General features: G+C 33.8%; 2 protein-coding genes and 1 pseudogene across 2 annotated transcripts; 2 read left to right on the forward strand and 1 right to left on the reverse strand.

The window, feature by feature from the left end:
• The first annotated feature begins 1,987 nt into the window (after window positions 1-1,987).
• LOC148579009 (subtilisin-like protease SBT5.3) lies at window positions 1,988-4,090 on the forward strand. The gene is made up of 3 exons (XM_088501949.1): window positions 1,988-2,630; window positions 2,953-3,049; window positions 3,156-4,090. Exons 1-3 carry the CDS (start codon window positions 2,442-2,444, stop codon window positions 3,203-3,205), a joined length of 336 nt encoding a protein of 111 aa, XP_088358075.1. The 5' UTR covers window positions 1,988-2,441; the 3' UTR covers window positions 3,206-4,090.
• Window positions 3,407-4,090, forward strand: LOC148579010 (subtilisin-like protease SBT5.6 pseudogene; annotated as a pseudogene).
• Window positions 4,091-5,573: 1,483 nt separating this feature from the next.
• LOC107619987 (pentatricopeptide repeat-containing protein At4g18975, chloroplastic) lies at window positions 5,574-7,993 on the reverse strand. The gene is made up of 6 exons (XM_016322212.3): window positions 7,661-7,993; window positions 7,497-7,579; window positions 7,279-7,387; window positions 7,014-7,157; window positions 6,294-6,506; window positions 5,574-6,182 (listed from the first exon to the last, which is right to left on the reverse strand). Exons 1-6 carry the CDS (start codon window positions 7,991-7,993, stop codon window positions 5,973-5,975), a joined length of 1,092 nt encoding a protein of 363 aa, XP_016177698.1. The 3' UTR covers window positions 5,574-5,972.
• Between the last annotated feature and the right edge of the window lie 15,421 nt (window positions 7,994-23,414).

The raw sequence follows: 23,414 nt of genomic DNA on the forward strand, positions 1-23,414 counted from the left end.
TCAAAAGTAAATCAAGAGAAGAGAAGATGATTACATTGTTGAATAGAAGCTTCTTTACATAAAATAGAACTTCACTAAGTTGATGTAGACGGAATATGATAACATGAAATGAATATCACTATGCTTCTCTACCCAATTCAAGACAATCAAAGGTTCTTCATCTCTTGTTATTTGAACATAATTTTAAATTTTTTATGTATGATAGTTTTAATATTATTATTATTTTTAACCGTCCCACTTCAAACTGCTAGATATCATATCAAATTGTGTTTTATTTAGAATTTGAATTTATCAAATCCAATACAAAGTATAACAAATTATATAATCCGAGACAAGGACACCCTAACTAATTCATTATGTTATTCATGGGATGAAAGAATATATGTGAGGCCTATGCCATTTTACTATTTTAGAGGCACAATTTAATTGTGGTGGTGATTGGTGAATCTCAACACTCAAACTAGGAGAAAATTCTGCCTCTAAGAGAGTTGCATTAAATTCTTTTACTATTCCCCCCCCCCCCCCCCCCCCCCCCTTTTCTTTTTGTAGCCCTCCGAATCTTATCAAAATGCAAATAGAAATAGTGCTAATTTGAAATAAGTTTGTAAAACAAAATAATCCAAACATTAAATAACATTAAATAGAAAATTATACTAGCAATTGCATAGTTTCATCTTTCATGGTTGGAATCAATGAATGGATAATATGAGAACAATAATGAAGTACGAATGCACGAGTGCCAACTGGTGGTGCCACCGTGCCAGAGCCTAAATGACTATTATGCAAATTGGAGACTCTGGATAATCACCATTATCATCCACAAATCAAACCCCATAAATTTTATTCCTTTTTCACACTTAAATTTATTTAGTTAGTAATCTATGAAATTGATTTTGCGTATGTAGTTGGTATATTTAAATAGGAGTTTACCATTGTTCCGTTACAAAAGATAGACACGATTATTTTCGTTAAGAAAGTCTTAATTGGATAACCTTAGCGTTGCTTCTAAACTGAGAAATGAAATATCACTTCTTTATTCAACATAATAAAAAATGTTACTTATACTTTTACTATTAGTTTATAGACATAATTACCTAATTTAAAAAAGATCTTGTCAACTTGACCTGTTGCGGGTAGAGTTGAGTGTGGAGCGGGTTGGATAGAGTGCGAATTGAAATTCAATTCTACCAATTAACCCGTATCTTATATATATGTTATATTATATAAAAAAAATGTGTTAGGAATGAGTGTCAAACCAAGAATTTTTTATTTATATAAAAGATCTTTAATCATTAAGCCAAAATCTTCAATTAGATATTTAACATTTTTGTTTATATAAAAACCAAATTTATTTAGTGATATATAAATACCAAATTACAACAGTAAAATCTCATTAAATTATTAAATATTGTATTTGTTTGAGATCTGCAGATAAAAAATTAAAGTTGAATTTAAACTCTATCATACCTTATTCATTACCACTCCTATTCTCAACAAACCATGAAAAAGAAAATCCTTCTCTTCCAAACATGAACTTCTCCAACCATTTTTATATTCCAAAGCTTATTCTACATATTAATGCATCGTTTAATCCTAAAAATTAATTTAAGAAACGGAATTACTTAGCATTTTAGCTAGATTCTAGACTATATATTTTTTCAAGCATTATAGAGCCCCTAAGTCCTAATACCTTATCAGAAATCCCCGGTCTCCACCTTCTGAAGTCTGAATTCCATAATATCTATAAAAAAACAAAAAACTTGACAACTTTCACATTGAATTGCGTGAATATAATTTCTAAATAAAAAATATTTGGTAAAAAATAATTAACGAATATTAAATAAAATTGGCTGTTTTTTTTTCCTAGTATTATCGTTACTAAAATTTTCTTTAAAAAATGTGTTTAGTTTCTTAGTAAGCACGTGTGATCAGGTTAGTATTTGAGAATAACGACACCGAAAAGCGACCAATAAGGACCAACTTTGTTTGCATTATGATGATGAAGAAATAGAGAATGTTCATCGTTCTTATTATTTGTCTTCGGTGAAAGAAAGTGAGGAGGAAGCAAAAGCTTCGCTTCTTTACAGTTACAAGCACAGTGTATATATATATATATATATATATATATATATATATATTCCTTTCTTCAAAAATGTTCCAATGAGTGGTACAAATAATATATCAGTTAAAAAATTTTATGACCGAGTTCTTTTTTATATATAAAGTCGTGTATAATAGAACCATTTCAGCAGCATTCACATATATACATCTTATTTAGTAGCACATAATAATGAGTGAATTAGTATGATAGAATCATTTCTCATACACGTTACTTTTCTAATTTTCTTAGAATTGTGCAACTTAGATACAGAAATTGAATGATGCTATTTTTCTTTCTCCCTGTAATGTACAAGGTTATGAATATCAATTTGGCCCTCTAAATGAAGAGGAAGACTACAAGTCAGCCTGTGACAAGGAAGAACATTGTGGTCGTTTGTAGTGCTGGGAATGGTGGTCCTTTGCCTCAAACTTCGTCAGACATTGCATCATGGATCATCACCGTTGGTGCTAGTACTGTGGATCGTTCATTTGTTGCACCAATTATGCTACAAGATGGCACAATTATTGAGGTAATAATAAGTTTAACTTCACTTTTCTTGTTAATTAACTAGCTAGGATCTTCAAAGTAGGAACTATTAGTACCTATAAGGGTTTGAAGTTGAAAATTGAAAAACTCAATTACATATATAAATATATAAAAGTAATGCATTCTACTTTTTGTTATTGACAAATACATCTTTTTTTCTTGTTAATCATTTGATGCTTACAATCAAAGTAAAGATATTAAAAATCACTTTCAATAACAGTACTCATCATTTGACACAATCATATTCCTGTAACAACACATGCACCAGATATTGCAGTGCTTATATATATCTATGTCAATATCAGGGTAGATCAATTACTCCAAGGCACATGCCAAACAGCTTCTATCCATTGGTGCTCACTGAGAAGTTGAATTTCCAGGCATGCCTACTAGCCATTCTGGGTATGCATAGTTTTCAATTTTACTGTTGTATATATTGATTAGTATATGACATGGCAAACAAAGGTAGAAAAAAGTAAATACTAGTTTTGTGTAATGATATATGCAGGTTCTGTTTGGACAACAGCCTTGATCGTAACAAGGCCAAGGGGAAGATAGTTGTGTGCATGAGAGGGGAAGGAGGAAGAATAAGAAAGGGATTAAGAAGTTGAAAGAGCTGGTGGTGTTGGTTTCATCCTAGGAAACAATGAACAACTTGGGAATGATCTATCAAGTGACGCTCACTTCATTCCTTCCACTCAAGTGTCCTATCACAATGTCTTGAAACTCATTCACTACATCAATTCTTCTTCTAATCCAATGGTAACTGATGAAACTGGTAATCCTGCAACCCCATTTGCAATTGATGCTGGACACTTCAACCCTGTAAAGGCAGCAGATCCTGGACTAGTTTATGATGCTTCTTACATGGACTACGTTGTCTATACTTGTAGCTTTGGAGTGACTCAATACTTTGATGTTGCTTATAACTGTCCAAACTCATCATCATTGCCTGAACCAACAGATCTCAGCTATCCATCCATACAAATCAGCGGACTCAATGGAACTAAGAATATTAAGAGGACAGTCGCCAATGTTGGTAAGAGGAGCAGTGATTACATGTTTAGTGCTAAGTCACCAGAGGAGTTTTCCATCACAGCAACTCCAAATTTTCTTGAGTTCAATCATGTTGGACAGAAAATTAGCTTCAACATCACAGTGACAGTAAAGATGGGTCAGATTCCAAACAAGTATGGCCCGGATAGATACTACTTTGGATGGTATGCTTGGACTAACCAGAATCATGTTGTAAGAAGCCAAGTTGCAGTGTCTTTTACCTAATATTATTGCCTCTTGTTAATCATTTCAATTGATTTATTATTGGAGGGGCATGCATGATTCAGATAAGGTACTGCTACTAGAAGCACAAGTTGATGGTTGTAGCTATGATCATGTGATATATAATATATTAAGAATTAAGAATATGGAAAAGTAACGCTTTGGCTTATATTTCAGAAATTATGGGTGCTATATATTTTAGTCCATACAAGAGTAACACCATAAAAAGTTTAATGTCTTTGTGAATAGCATATGGTCTTGGAATTTCAAGTCATAGAGGCAATCACAGAGAGTTAACCATGGTTGAGCCTTTCTCTGTTCATTATCTGATGAAGACCGTGGCCCCCACGATTGGACCTTGAATGTTTTGGCATTTTGCCATATCTATATATTAAATTAAGCAGCAAGCAGAGGCTATTTTTGTTTGTATGGAAGTAAAATGAGTGATATATTTTAATATTATAATTTATTAGAAAGTCTGACTTCTATACCTCACAAAAATCAAATCCCAAATTAAACTATTTTACATTTGAAATTAATATTCTAGCAGTCTATGATCTGAAAAAACACCATTAAACTCTATCAAAAATAAAAAGTGGCAAGCAGAGTGTAGTTCTCTAAAATTACTATAATAATAGAGTAGATGGAAATTGACCACCAACCTCAGTCAAAAAAGCAAAAAGAAAAAAGGGTTGAGGCTAGAAGACTAGAAGCTATGGCACTCACAAACATGGCAGAAGGAGTATACAGCAACAACAACTTAGATGTTCAATCAACACTCACCGAAATGTAAGTAACTTCAACATATGAAAGACATGAATAAGATGAGATGATGCCGCCATTGATTGATATGTGTAACTCCAAATGATAATGTCGATGACATGGGACCTGAAAGCATGTGTCAAGTGTCTTGACCAAAACAGAAATGCACAATCTTCACTCTTCAGAGAAATAATAATCATTACATGTAACATGCACATTTAAGGCTTACAAGGCATGGTGGTAGGTCCACCAGGATATATGCAATAATTTCTGATGAACTTGAGCATGCTCTAACTTCATGCTGACCCAATGAGAGTACACAGAAACAAACTATAGGAGAGTCACTGCCACTAAGCAGCAACACTGCACAAGTACATACAATATAAATGATGCTAACAATTTTGTTAAAAGAAAAATAGTACCAATGAATAATTGAACCATTTTATTTTTATACCAAAAGTTTGTAGTGCCTTGAAGTCTTAAAATGTAGAAATTAGTTGGGACAAAATGGTATAAATAATTGGATCATTTTATCACCTTTGTGTTCCAAGCCATTCCAGAATCACAAGAGTAATAGTACCTGCATCATTGGCATTTAGCAGAATCCTGAATCCCCACAACACACATTTATATTATCATCAGTTACCATCCCAATTCAGCAAAATTCAGTTATATACTTATATAGCTAGATGGTGAAGGATGATTATAAATCATCACCACATATATGTGAGTGTCTGTTGCTTGCAATTACTGAATCTCATTATATTAGGACAATATTTATGTAAGCATCCCTGATCACATGGATGGAAACAAGAAAAATAAGTTTCAACGGTTGATGTTATATAGAGATTAATTTCGATCCACTTGTAACATTTTAAGGCAGTAGTTGGTTGGGTCTAACATTTTTGTTGATACCACAATACATAACAAATTTTTTCGAGAACTGTCGCTATATTAAAATTTACATTCCATGAATACATTTCTTAAATTTTAGCTACCTTTCCATTGAATACATAACTAATATATAATATATATATTTATACAAGTATACAACATTTTCATATCTGGGAGCACTGCACCGATCCCTCACGGTAGTTCAGTTCCTCACTTCCTCCCCTGATTGGTTAGCTGCTAAGCTCTAAACATGTTAAGAAACCAAACTAGTGAACCTCTAATACAACAGCTTTAGGAATGTAACAATATAATCGGCAACAACAGCAGATCCCAGGTAATAGAATATGGTGGTGTACTGGTGTCCTCATTAACAATTTGGAATACACCAATTTCAACTTCTAAATGGACCTTCTTCTTCCCAAGCTTCTGTTCTAACTTTAACCCGTTCACCATTAAAGTGAATATATTTCCACTTAAGCCCATATCGTTTTGTAACCAATTTACTCTTTTCTTCTTGGCCAAGTTTTCTAAAGGCATTTGCCACTCGTCTGACCGTATCTTCATCAGGTTTTACCTGCAACTCCTCCATGTCTGCAAATATCTAACTTACAAACATGATAGCTCCATGTCAAAGCATAGAAGAATTAACCTTGTAATTGCTGAACAGCTTGCATCAAGGTATAGTAAGATTGATAGTACAATAAAAATATACCTCAATCATCTTTTCTGGCAAATGATGATGATCATATAATGTGACCATTCTAGAAAACAATCTCTTTGAGACAGAACGTGTGTGAGCATGTACAATCATATTCCACAATGACTCTGCCTCATCTATCCTCTGATCCATATCAAATGCCAGAAGAAGGGTGTCATATGTTCCCATTGTTGCCCCTTGACCTTTGCTTAACATCCACTTTGCTACCTGAGGATTGATAAGCAGTAAGATTCTTTTCCATTACTCACAAAGTTAACAAAACAACATATCATTACAGTTGTACATTGTAAAGGCTCAAACTCAAGCTGGATGGCATTCTCAAGAATATCAAAACATTATTATAAAAATAAATAAATAAAGAAAAGAAATATACAAAAAGCACATTGATATATATTAAAGTACTAAAGATCCAAATCAGTTATGTGAGTAATTTATATAGACTGCAGCTTGAACAGCTGAGGGACCATTTCTTGAGCTAAAGACCATTCTTCACTTATATAATAACTCAAAACCATGATTGATATAAACAATTTTGGCTTTGGTCAAAACTCAAATTACCCATGAACTATCTTTCATCTCATGAGGAAGCAATTTCAGCTTTGAACCATGTCATGGAAACATTTAATAAACACTTCACAAACAAACCATAATTATTAGTTGTCAAATAGTGTCCCAAAATTTGCAGAAGTAAATAAAGAGCTTAGTATAACATACTTGAATTACACGAAGCCATTGTCTCCTTTTTCTTAATATTTTCAAAGCCTTGGCTGCTGCTATCACTGGGAACTCTGTCTCCCAAGCAGTCCATTTGTCTAAAGCCCCATAAACAGCCTCTTTCTCATTCGGAAGCTGAGATACCTAACCTTCCAAGATTCAAAATGCACAAAAATGGACATATATAAATATATTTTTTTAAGGGTTCATTTTTTCTCACTAAATTCCAAACCGAAAATAATAAAATTGGTATGAGCAAACATACAATTCTAATAAGGTTCAATGCCTTCTGGCCAGATTGAGCAGAATCTCTGCTTTTCCACAAGTGGTGCTCTTTCTTTGCCACTCTCTTTTTCTCCTTCTTCTTCCCTTGTCTAAATTACAGGTGAATCGTAACATGAAGCATGAGTAAATGGTTAAAAACATAAAAATAAATTACATGAACTATAATATCATTGAATAATAAGTGCAACAATAACTTACTTCTCCTTCTCTGAAAGACTATTGCTTCGGGAAATGTTGGAGTGACCAAGTGAGGAATCAAACACACAATAGGCATCAATTCTCTGCAATTGAATACCAGAGAAGTAAGAATACTATTTTTTTTTTCTGAGCAGAATAAAGCTACATGAAAGACATGCAATTACTTTTGAAAAAGTTATAACGTTATGTGAGATGGATAGTGTTGTTATTGAGAAGGAGAAACTAGTGTTGAGCAAGAATTGAGGTTGAGCCCTAGTGTGACATTCGGCTGATGAAAGAAAGGGGCAAATAGTTGAGTTTTGAAGTGTTTGAAGCATCGTGGTTTTCTTCGGGGGACGAGAACGGAGCACAACAGCTGCAGGAGAGAAGCGGCGGCACCGTGGCGGAGCTCGGAGGCAGTGTTTGGGAACTGACCTGAGTTCTGTGAGGCTGTGAGACTGAGAGAGAGGATCGAACAAGGACTCGCGAGGAGCAAGGTGGGCTTCAATTGGGTTCATAGTGGGCTTCTATTTGGGCCAACATGCGAACATTTTTTACTTTAGTATTCGTTTTGAATCACCAATTTTTTAGGTGTTGTGGAGAAAATATAAAAGATCATTTAGCCCACGATAATTTAAAGTTACCAAAAAGGACAGAAAAGACAGTATTGAATCCATTTACTACACTTCAATAATTCTTCAGCTTTGCTATTTTTGGTGGGGTTCTATTTTGCATCACTACAATAATCCTAAATGTTTTCCTAATTTTTTTTAGTGGGTTAAAAGAAAATAAAACAAAAATAAAGGAAAAAAAAAACAAGAAATTGCTTAAAAAAAAGAGTTTTGCTGAATATTACTCTCAAAGTCCTTCTAAGGTAACGGAAGTTCCACTTGAAGAAAAATGATCCTCATTGCAGAATATTTTTCTAATTAAACAACAATAGATAGAACCAATGAACCGTAGTTTATATAATATATCTCTCTTTTTCCATCTCAAAAATCTCAAGTTCAAATCTTATCAATTACAACTTAAAATTCGGTTGTCCAATTCAATTGATGAAAAAAAAACAATAGATGGATAAACATTGAATATATGTTATGTTATAGAAATGATTTTCACCAATAATAAGTGATGGAAAGATATACATAGTAACTTGTAATTAACAGGATCTATCCTTCAAATTTTCTAGCTGACGTTCTCATCAAGATCACAATAATATAATATAACAGAGTAGTTTTCTCAATGATTAAGCCTTCAATCCACTTGGATTAACCTACACCTCTCATTTCATTCTCTCTTCTCTAAATATTTATTCCTAGGGTTTAAATTAAATATTCCTAATTTCTTATCATCCATTTGGTGTACGTATTCGTTTTATAGGTATTCAAACCAACTATAACATAAATGTCAAACTACTTATTGTTCATTTGTTTATTAAAAAATAGAATATATACTCATTTTGGTTCTCAAAGAATTTTAGATTGGACACTTTAGTCTTCAACTAAAATTAATTATTCGATTGATCTCTAACAATTAACTCCATCAGTCATTTAGATCCTTTACTCCGTTAATTCTAACGGAGAATAAAATAGTCCCTGACAACTCTAACAGGGGACAAAATGGTCCCTGATCTCTTCTGTTCAGAAACGACACTGTTCTCTTCCAATTTTCATCATATCTTGCATAACATTAACAGTCTAACACTGTAACTTCAAACTACACAATGCACACTCTATAAATTTAATGTTCATAAGAAAAAAAAATTCTCAACTTGTTCTCAACCAATTCATAATCAGGAAACTAATGCTTATGTCTCTCAACTAGTTGTCGTCCTCGATGGATCCCATGAATCTAGACAGCAAGTCTGATTTGTTAAGACTCGTCATCGTCATTGCCATCTCCGTCCTTCTCTGCCCTAACATCTCCATGACCATATTGTCCACCACTCTGATCGCTTCCTTCAGCTTCTTCTCCGAACCAATATTTAGTAACCGCTTCAGTTTCCATATGAGCGGCAATGGCGACATTGCTCGTTGTAATAGCTTGGATGCGAGGTCGAAACTGTCTGCCAACTTGGACTCCGGGAAAGAAGAAATGAAGCACTCAGTGCCTATTTAAAATGAGAATTTGCATATGATGTCAAAGGAGAATCTTTTCATGATGTCATAATGTCCAACAATCTATATTGTTTGCCGGAGAGTGGAGAAAGGTGTGCCATTGGAGTAGTTGTATTGGAACTTGGTCTTGAGAATGTCGTGGACGTTGTCGGGGTTGGAGGTGATGTTATCAAAGACGTGGAAGTGGATGCTTTTAGTGGGTGAAGTGCAGAAGAGGTGGATGTACTAGTCACAAAGATTTAGGAAGTGTATGGTCCATGACATGTTGAGGTAGGTGCGACACGTGTGACAATTACACCATGGCTTAATCTTGGAGCTAAAGAGGAGGAAGGAAAAGAAGGAAAAGAAGACTGTGAAAGTGAAGAAGGAGAGTATTAATGTTAGGGTTATGCGAGATATGATAAAAATTGGGGAAGAACAGTGTCGTTTTCGATTAAAGGGGTCAGGGATCATTTTGTCCCTTGTTAGAATTGTCTGGGATCATTTTGTCCCATGTTAGAATTTTCAAGGATCATTTTATTTTCCGTTAGAGTTGACAAAGTCAAGAACCTAAGTGACTGACGGAATTAATTGTTAGGGACCAATCGAGTAATTAATTTTAGTTGGGAACTAAAATGTCTAATTTAAAATTCTTTGAGTTCCAAAATGAGTATATACTCTAAAAAATATTATTTATACACTAAAATTAGTCACTAATATATTTGTGTATAAATATATATATAATTTAATTTATTGTCAATATATATTTATATTCTAATATATATTTTATATTGATAATTAATTTTTGTGACTAATTTTAGTATATACATACTATAATTTGCTTATTTTATATTTCCATAAAAAAAGATCTCGCTTACATGCATTCAACACGTATAAGTGGATAAATGAATAATCACAACATCCTCGTAGTCAAATCTCAAATGCATCTAGTGTCAATTTCTTAAAAGTGACTATTCCAACGAAAATTTTATAATTATAATCGTATAAAAATATTTTATTTTGATTATTGGATGATAAATTGTAGGATTTGATTTTCATATATTATAAAAATGTTACTTTTATTTAGAATATAGCTAAATAAATAAATTATATTTTTTAAACAAAAATTATCATAAAAAAATATTTTTGACATCTTCGTTAGAATAGTTAATTGCCTTTCTTAAAACATATATACATTGAATAATCAATTTCGTACGTTGTTTGCATATGATGTTGGAGAGGTTCAAGATTTCTCAAATAAAAATCACATCCTAAAAGAATCCAACATTATTACATTAAGATCTCTAATAAGCCATGCAAATATATATATAAAATATAAAATTAATTAAGCTCTAGATATTTACTCAAACATTTCTTTAGGAAAAAAAATATATATTATATAATAGTTTTATATATCTTTGCTAATCATAAATTTGATTTATTCATGGAGAGTGTAAGAGTTTGTTTGGGTGGGTTTATAAGAAATTTTTTTTTTTAGTTATTTTTTTTAAAAGATCTTATGAAAAAGTAAAAGTAATTTTATGTTTGGGTATCTCATATAAAAAGATTTTTTTATTTATCAATTATGTTTGAATATAACAATATAAAAATACCTTTTGTTTATTTATTACTTAAAAAAAAATTTTAAGAAAAAAATCTTTAAAAAAATGTAAATTATAGTTTTTCAAAAAATATGTTTCTTATTTTTATTTTTCTAATGCTTTTACTTTTATTACTAGAAATTTGTTAAACACACTACAAAATAAAAAAAAAAATCTTTTTTTATTAAAAAAATATTTTTTTATTAAAATAATGATGTCCAAACAAAGACAAGTGTTATGTTGAACAATAGAAAAACAAGAATTAAAGTTTAATTCATGATTGGAAACTTGTATTATGAAGGGGAGAGATTGGGATGAAGTGATGGAAGCAAATTAAGAAATCGAACTGTAAGAGCATCCCTCGCGGAGGAAACTAAGCTTGTTGCTTGGAAAATACAAGTTACTTGGAATAACTAGAGAGGTATATGCACGTATGTATGTATGTATTCCTTAACTAAACAAAGGGAGCAAGGTAAGATAATAATTGAAGTCTAAATGAGATAAGAAAATAAAGGAGACTTGCACGAGAACAGCGTGGGAGAACGTAAGAAGAAAGCAGACCTAATGATTAGAAGATTAGGGATAGATTAGCTAGCTAGCTAGATAGAGAGCACGTGCGTCAATAATGGAGATGTGGCATACAATGAGTGGTTGACAGGTATGCATGGTTGTGGGATCTACCAAGATTCTGTTATGTCATCGGGAATTGAGAATTGGAAGCCGCCAGATGCACCGTCCTCTGCCAAATTCAACACTTTCTTACATATCTTTCGTTCTAACCACGCCTTCTCATCTTACCATTACTATAATAGTGGCTCTGGCTCGGCGCGGCTCGGCTCGGCTCGGCTCTCACACTATTACTGCAGCATGTGGTGATTAAGATCCAACATGCTCTACCAGCAAAACGAAAGTAGCTCCAACTTAACATCATTTTATTTCCACAATCCTAACTTTGAACTTGCTTAAGACTTGTAAGTGTAATTGGATATGATGAAGTAAATAAATGTTAGTATTAGATTGGGAAAACATCCACCCTCTTGAAGAATTATTTCACACAAATTAAAATAGGAGATTCTATAGAAATCATTTGTCTTAAAAAGTTAAATCATTTATTCCAACAATATTGTTGTTCTGAAGGTGAAGTTAAGACCACAATGGAACAGGAATATGTAAGATCGAGATACGAGATTACAATAATTTTTTTTGTTATGGGTTGACATCTCTAAGAGTAGGGTGTATTTCTAAAAAAATTCTGACACTCAAATTTCTAAAAATTTAAAAGATATAAAGATTACGGATAGATATATAATATATTTTGATTATGTTAAGTCATTTATTTACAACCTTTGAAAGGTGAATCATATAGTAGGATCTAAATAGATTCGAATAAAACATACATAATAATCTAAAATGTATTTTTTTATAAATAAGTGACGCTTTTAGACTGACTACAATTTTAAACTTAATTTAAAAGTTGTATTATAATAATTGTACATTTAATATATATTTTTTTTAAAAAAAAGTTTGACTTCAAATATAAATTTTGTATAGATTTTTTTTACCTTTTTTATAGATTATTTTTAAATAACAAAGATCTAATTCAAAAGCTTTAGTAGCATCTCAAAACAATTTATATGAAACCACACCATTTTATCTGGTATAAGCCAAAAACTTGATGAATTTTCGGAGTACTAGTAGTATCTACTAATCTCAAACGTGACTCACTGTGTTCGTCTTTCACTATTCTAATAACTCTACTAGTAATTATGATGACACTATTACTATTCACTAATTAGTAATCGCATGATTTTTACCGAGTCTACAAGTCAAGAACATGTATGTGCAAACAAAATGACCACATTATGAATTTATGATCACAAAATAATTCAAAACAGATCATACCACACCATTCTTCGCTAGCATTAGCATGGCTGCACTACTCCCCAGGCGACAAAAAATTGTTCAATAATGCTTTTATTTAATAATATGAATATGGATTTTTATCTGTTTTTTAAGGCATATGTTAAGGAATATATTGATTATTCAGTGTTATAATACTAGTTTATAAGTATTCCTTTTCATAAAATATTTTAAATAAAAGTACTAATAATAAATGGTATAAATTGAAGGAAATTATATATTTATAATGTTTGACTAAATTTTTTTTATTGTGTTCTACTGAATGCTATTTCTTACTCCTCTGTTCTTGGCACTAAAGTTCATGAATTATGACGTAGAAAATGAATCACAATGACAAAATTAGAAGAAAATTTAAGAGAGAGGACCATTTTTTTTTCTTTTTCTCTTTTGTATTGCTTCTTCTTTTTTTCTAAGTTTCTTCTTCTTCTTATTTCAAATTCACGCTGACGTTCTTCCTCTTTTAAATTTACGCATACGTTCTTCTTCTTTTTCGCGCACACAGATTCTTCTCCTCCTTTTCCTCCTCTTCTTCCTCCTCCTCCTCCTCCTCCTTCGTTATCGTCATCACTAACAACAGATTATTAAATGATTTCAGTTCATTTTTTAGTTTATTTTGGTTCATTTGTGAATTAATTTCGATTCATTTGTGTGTTTATTTCGGTTCATTTGTGAATAAAAAATTTAGTCAATACTTATCAACAGCATCAAGTGAATCGAAATTAACACACAAATGAATAGACAATTAACACACAACTGATGAATCGAAACAAATTAAGAAATGAACCAAAATTATTTAATGATAACAGCAGAGAAAATTAGAACTAATAAAGACGTTTGTAAAATGTTAGTATTATTGGTGATGATGATAAAGAAAAAGAAGAAGGAGGAGGAAGAGAAGAAGAAGAAAAGAAAAAAAAAACTTACATGTGCTTCATTAGAAGAAAAAAAAGAAAGAAGAAGAGAAGAAGGAAGAGGAGAAGAAGAAGGGAAAAAGAAAAATTTGTGTAAATTAAAAAAAAAAAAAGAAAAAATACGAAGAAGAGGAAAAGAAAAAAAAAACGGAAAAAGAAAAGAAAAAGAAGAAGGAGCGCATAATTTTAAAAAATTGTTATAATAACTTAGATAAATATTTTATTTAGACACAGAATTTTATTTATTTTATAATTTGATCTTATCCGGTTCTACTAGTCGCGCGACGAGCTTAGATTCATTATTATTTCATTTATTTGTGATAATTAACTTTTAATTAACACAAGTAATAAAAATTACATAATTTTCATATCCATTCATTGATACCAATCATGACACTATGCAATTGTTAGTATGATTTTCATTCAATGCTTTTCAATGTTATTTAATGTTTGGAACATTTTGGTTTACAAACTTATCTCAAATTAGGATTTAAATCTTTTAAATTTTGAATATTATTTTAGAGAATAAAATATAATTTATTATTATTTTTTTTATATGTAAAACGAAAAATATAAAAAAAATGTAATTATAAGAGATTTTATTTTATTTTTTAAAATAAAAATTTAAATTTAAAAGATCTAAATTTTTTAAATTAACACTATTTTTATTTGTTTTTTGATAAGATCAGAAGGACTCCGTCTAAAAAGAAAAAAAATAGAAAAATTTATAAAATTAACAAAATAAAAAATTAATATTTTAAAAACTTTTTTTAGTTTTCTTAATTAATATTTTAAGATATTTTTACCTAAATTCTTTCTATTTAAAAATAATAATGTTTGCTATTTAATTTAAGAGTGGATAAGGTCAGATAGAAGATAAAGTCAAAATGATGTTTGAATTACATGTTAATCAATAATCATCTTAAATCAATCCCCAAATCTTTTAAACAAATCTATACTTCTATATTATATATAATAAAAATATAAAAAAAATTATGTTAAACTTTAAAAAAAATACGCTTTATAAAAAATAGAGAAAATTCTATTCCCCTTTCCTGCGAGATGCTAAAATGACATTCGCCTTTTTTTTATTTTATAAATGTACATTCTCCTCCCTTCTAATTTTTAAAAAGTCTCATCTTTAATCAATTTTAAATTTTTTTGTGTTAACTAATATTAACTTTATTCATTTTTTAAGAAAAAATAAATTATTTTTTGAAAAAATATTCATTATCAAAAATTTTAGTTTTTATCATTAAATTTTGCTTACCAAAATATCCTTTTAATAAATTATTTTTTTATTGATTAAATTGTATTTTTATTAAAATACTTTAAAAAAATTAATAATTAAATTATTTTTTCTAAGTTACCTACCCTTCAATAATTTTTTGATTATTAAATTGTGATTTTACCAAAATTTTTGTTAACAAATATTTTTATATTTTACTATTAATTTTTTGATATTAATATATATTATTTTAACATTAAATAAAAAAATTTTACCACTATTAATATATATAACAATTAATATATATTGATATTGAAAATAATCTTATTAACATTTTTTATTTAATGTTAAAATAATATATATAGATATCGAAAAATTAATAATAAAATAAAAAAAATTGTTAACGAAAATTTTGGTAAAATTATAATTTAATAATTAAAAAATTATTGAAGAGTATTTTAGAAAAAAATTATATAATTATTAAATTTTTAAAAAAAATAAAATTTAATTAATAAAAGAATAATTTATTAAAGGATATTTTGGTAAGTAAAATTTAATGATAAAAAATAAAATTTTTACTAATGGGTATTTTTTTTAAAAAATAATTTATTTTTTTTCTTAAAAAATGGATAAAGTTAACATTAGGGATAAGTATTGTTTTGATCCCTCACGTTGAGGGTCGGAATCGAATCCGTCCCTGGTGTATATTTTGATTTAAAATCATCCTTAAAGTTGTATTTGAATTTAAAACCGTCATTTCTAATAAAATTTTTTAATTTATTCCTAAACTACCCCTATAATAAAAAATTATAAAATAAACAAAAAGAAAACGCATTGGGGGTACGAAGGAAAACGCGTTAGTGGGGGGGGGGTTGGGGGTAAGAAAAGGGTACGAAGAGGGAGGGGAGGGAAAGGGGGAACGGGAAGGGGGATGGGGGGACGGCGCCGGCGGTGAAGAGAGAGGAGGGGAAGTGGAAGAAGCCGGAGAAGAAGAGGAAGAAAATGAAGGGGACGCGGGTTCGGGGTAGGGGGAGGGGGACGGCGGCAGCGAAGGGGAAAGGGGGAAAGTACGCGGGGTGGGGGTCGGGGTGGGGGGAAGGGGAGAGAGGGAGGAGGAGGGGGAAGGGGAAAGGGGGGAGGGGGACGGCGGCGGCGAAGGGGGAAGGGGGAAAGGACGCGGGGTGGGGTGGGGGAAGGGGAGAGGGGGAGGAGGGGGGGAGGGGCCGGGGACGGCGTGCCACTGCCGTTGGAGTCCGCCTCGCCACCTCCGCCTCGCTTCTGACGCCTCACGCCTCGCCGCCTCACGTCGCCGCCTCCGCCTCGCTTCTGCCGCCTCACGCCTCGCCGCCTCACGTCGCCGCCTCTGCCTCGCCGCCTCCGCCTCGCTTCTGTCGCCTCACGCCTCGCCGCCTCACGCCTTGCTTCTTCTTTCTTGCTTTCTGTTTCTGTTTCTGTTTGGTGTTGTTTCCTGCTTTCTTGGTGGTGGTCTTGGTGGTGGTGGTGGTGGTGGTGGTTGGTAGTGGTTGTGATTGTGGTTGTGGTTGTGGTTGTGGTTGTGGTGTTGTTTCCTCCTTTCTTGGTGGTGGTCTTGTTGATGGTGGTGGTGGTGGTGGTGGTGGTTGTAGTTGTGGTTGTGGTTGTGGTGGTGCTAGTGGTGGTTGTGGTGATGGTGTTGGTGTTAGTGTTGGTGGTGGTGCTGGTAGAGGAGGTAAATTGTGTTGGTAGTGGTAAGGGTATTTTTGTCCAAAAAAATTAAAAGGACGATTTTAATACGAAAAAAAACGTTAAGTATGATTCTAAATCGAAAATTACGTTGGGGATGGTTTCGATTCCGACCCTCAACGTGAGGGACCAAAACAATACTTATCCCTTAACATTAATTAACACAAAAAGTTTAAAATAGATTAAAGAGAAAATTTTTTAAAAGTTAGAAGGGAGGGGAATGTACATTTATAAAATAAAAGAGAGAAAAGTGTCATTTTAGCATCTCACAGGAGAGGATAGTGTAATTTTCTCTAAAAAATACTCTTCATTATATATATAAATTATAAAAAAAATACTTTTTTATTATATTAGAAACAAACTCAATATACTTTAATTAAGTTATAGATAATTTACCGTCTCAATTAATTATATTTTTATTAATTTTAGACATAGTAAATAAATAAAAAAGTAAATCAATATTTATTTGATGAGTTCTGTGGTGGCCAAAATTATTATGATTAAAAGTGGTCATACTTTAACTAATAAATTGGTGAATAATATGTGACACACCTATTTAAATATTAAAAATTTTTAATGTAAGCATTAAAAAAGATTAAACGTATCTAAGTACGATAATTTGCTAAGTTTTATTGCATTGACAGTATAGTCATTTTGAGTTCGAAAAATTGATTATTTCATGTGGACTTTAGATTGTATGGACAAAAACCATGTCAACGTAAGATGAATATATGATAAATTTAAAAAAAAAAAGAAAAAAAAACGTGAAAACAATTATTTTTTGGTTCTCTGGCTAGTATTACGCTTGGATTCATGAAAAGTGCATAGAAATTGATGAGAAGAGTTTTGATGCCAATTGAAAGCAGAGATATATTACTACTGTCGGTGAAATTCCGAGCACCAATAAAGAGACATAATCATCTAAAAGAAAATTAAAGAAAGGCAAAATCATCCAACGACGAAACTCAAAGCAAGCAATCTAGCATTCCTCTCCTCTGATCAACAGAGAAGAACGAGGCAGGATGTATTGGTACAGGCGAAGAGCAACCTGTTTCCATGGCAGCAACGTTCAATGGCTCACTAGTGTTCTACTCTTCCATCATCCAGCAGCGGCCACTATTATTGGTAAAGGGAGCGTCTCACTGAAAAGAAGTGTTCTTGATTATCTTGATTAGGATTAGGAATCATTGAATGAGATGAAATAGAGGGAATTAGCAGAATTATTTTTATCCATGACCCTAAAACATATTTTTTCGTTTTCTTCAAATCTAGTAAGTTAAAATATGTAAATAACTACGAAGGAAAAAAAATTAAAAATATGGACTATTAGTTATTTCTATCACTAATTAGTTATTTCTCCTCTCACTCACACGCTCACTAGCCGCGCCCCAAAACTTAGTCTTCCGATACTAAATCTCCAATCTCAATTAGAACCCTAGTTCTCCAACTATTATACCCATAACCAATCTTTACCAATTTTCTAACGAAATTGCATTATCGATTTTTTTTTTCATGTTAATTACTCTAATTTTATGTGCCAAATGATCTACTACATTTAATTAGTGGAGTTAATGTGTAATTAGAAGAATCAATATCCATTCTCTATGTTCAAATAATATCACAAATATTCTTTCTGCATTAATTCACACGTTATGATGACTATCTTAGCCATTAATATGCATCAGTCACCACTCATCACAGATAACACCTGTTTGTTTATATTAGTACATATTGATACACTAATATTCATAAGGTTAATACTCACTTTGATACTATTTGTAGGTATAAGTGTAGTGCAGATAAATTTAAAATCAACTTTGTGGATGTACTTACAGCACGCAGTATAAGTAGTTTGGTAATGTTAGACAAATAATAAAAAAAATTAATTTAAAAAATTTAAATTTATTTTATTTAATATTTATTAATTATTAATAAATATTAAATAAAATAAATTTAGACTAATTTTTTATTATTCTTTAAATATTATTGCAAACAGTAGTTATAAAGAATTAAACAAGATGTAACCACTTACAGAACTACAGGCAATATTCAACTTTAGCAAACCTTTGTTTGGATATAAATGTCCAATTACAAAAGGTTCACAGGTAACGTTCGAATTAAATAGGTATGCCACGTACTCACATTATCTAAGATAAATTTGAAAGAAACAATAAAAATTAGTCAATATATAATCAAGCAATAAAAATTACTCCGTACTCAGAGAGAATGAGAGAAGGAGAGAGCGGGAACGAGTGTTTGAGGGCGAAACACAGTGAGCATGGCGGCCATGCCGTCGGAAGAGATAAGGGGGAGAGTGTGGGTGGGGGTGCATCCGGTGTCAAGGAGGGTTTTTCACGAGGGGGTTTTTCAAATCCTACAAAGATCTCCTTTAGAGATAAAGTCATTGGTCCAGAGAAATCGAAGGCGTTTGCACTTGCAGGATCTCTATCTGGGGATAGTATAGCCACGGTGGTGGGCAAGCAGGGCGATTCCCAACCTCCATGTGTAAACTTCACTGAAGAAGCCAAGCTTTGTTTGGCAGAACCTTATCGAGAAGCTTTAGTGATTAAGGTTCTTGATAAAAATTATAGTTACACAGCTCTTTCACACAAGCTTCGGATGGTTTGGCGCATCAAAGGTGGCTTTGATCTGCTTGATGTGGGGTTTGGGTACTTCATGGTAAAATTCGATGCATGTGAAGATCGTGAGAAGGTCATGCTTGGTGGTCCGTGGTTGATTGAGGGGCACTATGTTGCTGTAAAACCGTGGGATATAGATTTTCGGCCATGTGAGCAATCCTTCGGGTCTACGCTTGTATGGGTTCGGATTTCGGGGCTCCCAATCTGGTGCTACCAGGAACAGGCCATGATGCGTATTGCTTCTGCAATAGGAGTTCCCATCAAAGTGGACTTAGCCACTAAATTGGCTGAGAGAGGACGATATGCCCGAGTATGTGTTCAAATAAATTTAGGACTGCCAGTGATCAAGCATATCATTGTGGAAGGCGTAACTCATGTAGTGGAGTATGAAAGTTTAAATTTAATTTGTAACTCTTGTGCACGTTATGGTCACGATATGGCACAGTGCTTGGGTAGAGACTCTAGGGAAGGAAAGAGTGTTGATTCCGATGCCACCAAGCCACGGGACGGTACAAAGGCAGTGCCACATCCTGAGACCAAAAGTCACAATTCAAATGAAGTAGAACCTAATGTGGTAGGTGGCGTTACTGGCGAGAATCCTGCATCGAATTTGCAAGAAGATTTGGAGGCTAATAATTTGGAAGGAAATAATGTTGAGGAGGCTTGCATGCATGATGAACCAGGCTGGGAGCAAGTTGTGAGGAAAGGTAAAACCAAGCTGGGTCAGAAGCAATCTAACAAGGTCCAAAGAAGCATTCAATCCAGAATCGATTCGGGTAGAGTAATCAGGCCCACCATTCACTTCTCTCACACGAATGGATCAAGCTCCTATCGTGCTAGGGTCGGGTCACGAGTCAAGGTCGGATACAGCACTTCCCGTGTTGGTGAGACGTCGATCTCCTCAACCCGACACACCACAGTGCCTTGCGGGTCCTCTCTCCGGAAACGACCAAGGCCGGGGTCCCTACAGAGCTCGCCAGTTGAGAAGAATGGAGGCACGGTGGTGGAAGCATCGTCATGTCTTCCTGCAACCGTGAAGGAGGGTGTTACCGTGGCGGTTCCATTGGAGAAGGAAGGCGCATTGCCGGCTGTTACTGCGTCGGTAGGCGGGATTAAGGAGATATTCCAGGGAGATCCGGCAAACCTGAAGGTCACGGGAGTCACTTCCGCTAGGCAAGCCTCGGTTTGAGGTTGGTGAAGCACTTTGATTTCCTTGTTTTATATTTTTATATTTTATATTATGGATAGTTTAAATATAATAGTTTGGAATATTAGGGGTGCTTCTAATAAGTTAGCCCGGGTGAATTGTAAAGAGCTGGTTAGGAAATTTAAACCTGTAATTTTTATTGTGGTTGAAACTCACTGTCCTTTTCAACACTTGAAAATGTTCTGGGAAAGACTTGGTTATCACCCTATTGGTATAGTGGAGGCGTCAGGACACAAGGGGGGTATTTGGTTCCTTTCTGCAATACAGGGTGTTCACTGCAAATGGGTTGATGCTTTTGATCAGTGTGTTACAGTTGAGGTTCAGGTAAATAATGTGATTTGGAGGTGCAGTGGTATCTATGGTAGTCCTCAATTTAATACCAGAGTTTTGCTATGGGATTATCTTGTTACTCAGTCTTCGTCTTTCTGCGGGCCATGGATTGTTCTTGGTGATTTTAATGAAGTACTATTCTCTCATGAATCTAAGGGTTGCCTCTTCTCGAGTCATCATGCAGATCGGCTTGCTGCCTCTCTAGGGGATAGTAATCTGTTTGACTTGAAGACTATTGGAAGACAATTTTCTTGGTACAGAAGGGTTAAAAATGGTGTTGAGGTGGCGAAAAAACTTGACCGGGTTTGTATCAATAGTGGCTGGCTATCTCTCTTTCCAGAGGCTTACGCAGAAATTTTAAATAGGCTTCAATCTGATCATTGTCCTATCCTAGTACGCTGTACAGGTCGTCCCCAACCGAAAAAGAATAGACCTTTTCGGTTTATTGCAGCTTGGGCAACTCATCCGGGGTACAGAAATATTGTGAACCAGTCATGGCAGGCTGGCTACAGAGAGATGCACGGCAAGCTTTCAGAAGTGCAGAAGAACTCTTTGGAGTTTAATTCTAAAGTGTTTGGCAATATTTTCTTTAGGAAATGCAAATTGGAGAGACAGATTAATTTCCTTCAGAAGCGACTTGAAGTAATGGAAGATTTGTCTATGCGGCAAAAAGAAAAACAGCTAATTGAGGAATTTAATAACACGCTTGTGCAGGAGGAACTTCTATGGTTTCAAAAATCCAGAGAGCAGTGGGTAAAATTTGGGGATAGAAATACCAAGTTCTTTCATGTCCAGACTCTTGTGCGGAGAAAGCATAATAAGATTCATGGTCTCTTTCTTCAAGATGGGGTGTGGGAAACGGACCCGGATGTCCTTAGAAGGGAAGCTGAATCCTTCTATAAACGCCTATTCTGCCAGTCAGAGGATGTAGACTTAGGTTGTCTTGGTGATGTGCCACTGCCTTCCCTGAATGATGAAGCCTGTTGTAGCCTCACAGCGCCAGTTACTCTGGAAGAAGTTAAGTCGGCTGTTTTCAGTATGCATTCTTTTAAGGCGCCGGGCCCTGATGGGTTTCAGGCTTTCTTCTTTAAAGAATACTGGAAGATTGTTGGTTTTGATGTTTGGACTATGGTTCGTCATGCGTTCTCTGGTTTGGATATGGATCCAAGGATGATGGAAACTCTTGTGGTTCTTATTCCGAAGGTAGAAAACCCGGTTTCCATGAAGGATTTCCGACCAATTAGTCTCTGTAATGTGGTTTACAAAGTTATAACGAAGGTCCTGGTCAATAGACTTCGTCCCCATCTCAAAGAGATTATTGGGCCCCTTCAAGGAGGGTTTATCCCGGGGAGAGGAACCCCTGACAACATCATTGTAGCACAAGAGGTTCTCCATTTCATGAAGAAGACAAAGTCAAAGAAAGGCACCCTGGCCTTTAAGATTGATTTGGAGAAAGCGTACGATAGAGTGGATTGGGGATTTCTGAAACAAACCCTGGTGAGTTTTGGCTTTCCTCCTCCGACAGTCAATCTGATTATGCGTTGTGTCACTGCTTCCTCCTTGTCTATCCTCTGGAATGGGGATAGATTAAATAGCTTTACTCCGAGCAGGGGTCTTAGGCAAGGAGATCCTATATCACCGTATCTGTTTGTGTTGTGTATGGAGAGATTGTCCTGTTCTATTAATCAGCAAGTTGATAAGGGCTTGTGGAAGTCAGTTGCGGTTTCTAGAGGGGGTCCAAGAATTTCTCATTTGATGTTTGCCGATGATTTGCTTCTTTTCTGTAAAGCTGAAAAACAGCAAGTTCAAACTGTAATGGTAGCTTTGGAAAATTTCTGCAGAGCCTCTAGGATGAAGGTTAATGTGGAAAAATCTAAAGCGCTATGCTCCAGGAATGTTTCAGCGACAAGAAAAGAGATTTTCACTGGAGTCTCCTCCATCAGATTCGTTCAGAACTTGGGCAAGTATTTAGGGGTGAACCTTAATCACTCTCGGGTGACACGCGCAACTTTCAACGATGTTTTGGACAAGATTCGGGGAAGGCTAGCCAGCTGGAAAGGAAGATTGCTTAATAAGGCAGGCAGACTCTGTTTGCTCAACTCGGTAGTGACTGCGATTCCTACTTATCACATGCAAGTATCTCTCTTCCCTAAAAGGGTAACTAATAAGATAGAATCCATGATGCGAAACTTTCTATGGAAGGGTCAAGCTGATGGTAGAGGCCTGAATCTAGTTAACTGGAAAGTGTTGGTCACTCCTAAGAAGTTTGGAGGTCTGGGAATTAG

Source organism: Arachis ipaensis, chromosome B10 (assembly GCF_059453495.1).
Source record: "Arachis ipaensis isolate K30076 ecotype BB chromosome B10, ASM5945349v1, whole genome shotgun sequence".
NCBI classification, from domain to species: domain Eukaryota; kingdom Viridiplantae; phylum Streptophyta; class Magnoliopsida; order Fabales; family Fabaceae; genus Arachis; species Arachis ipaensis.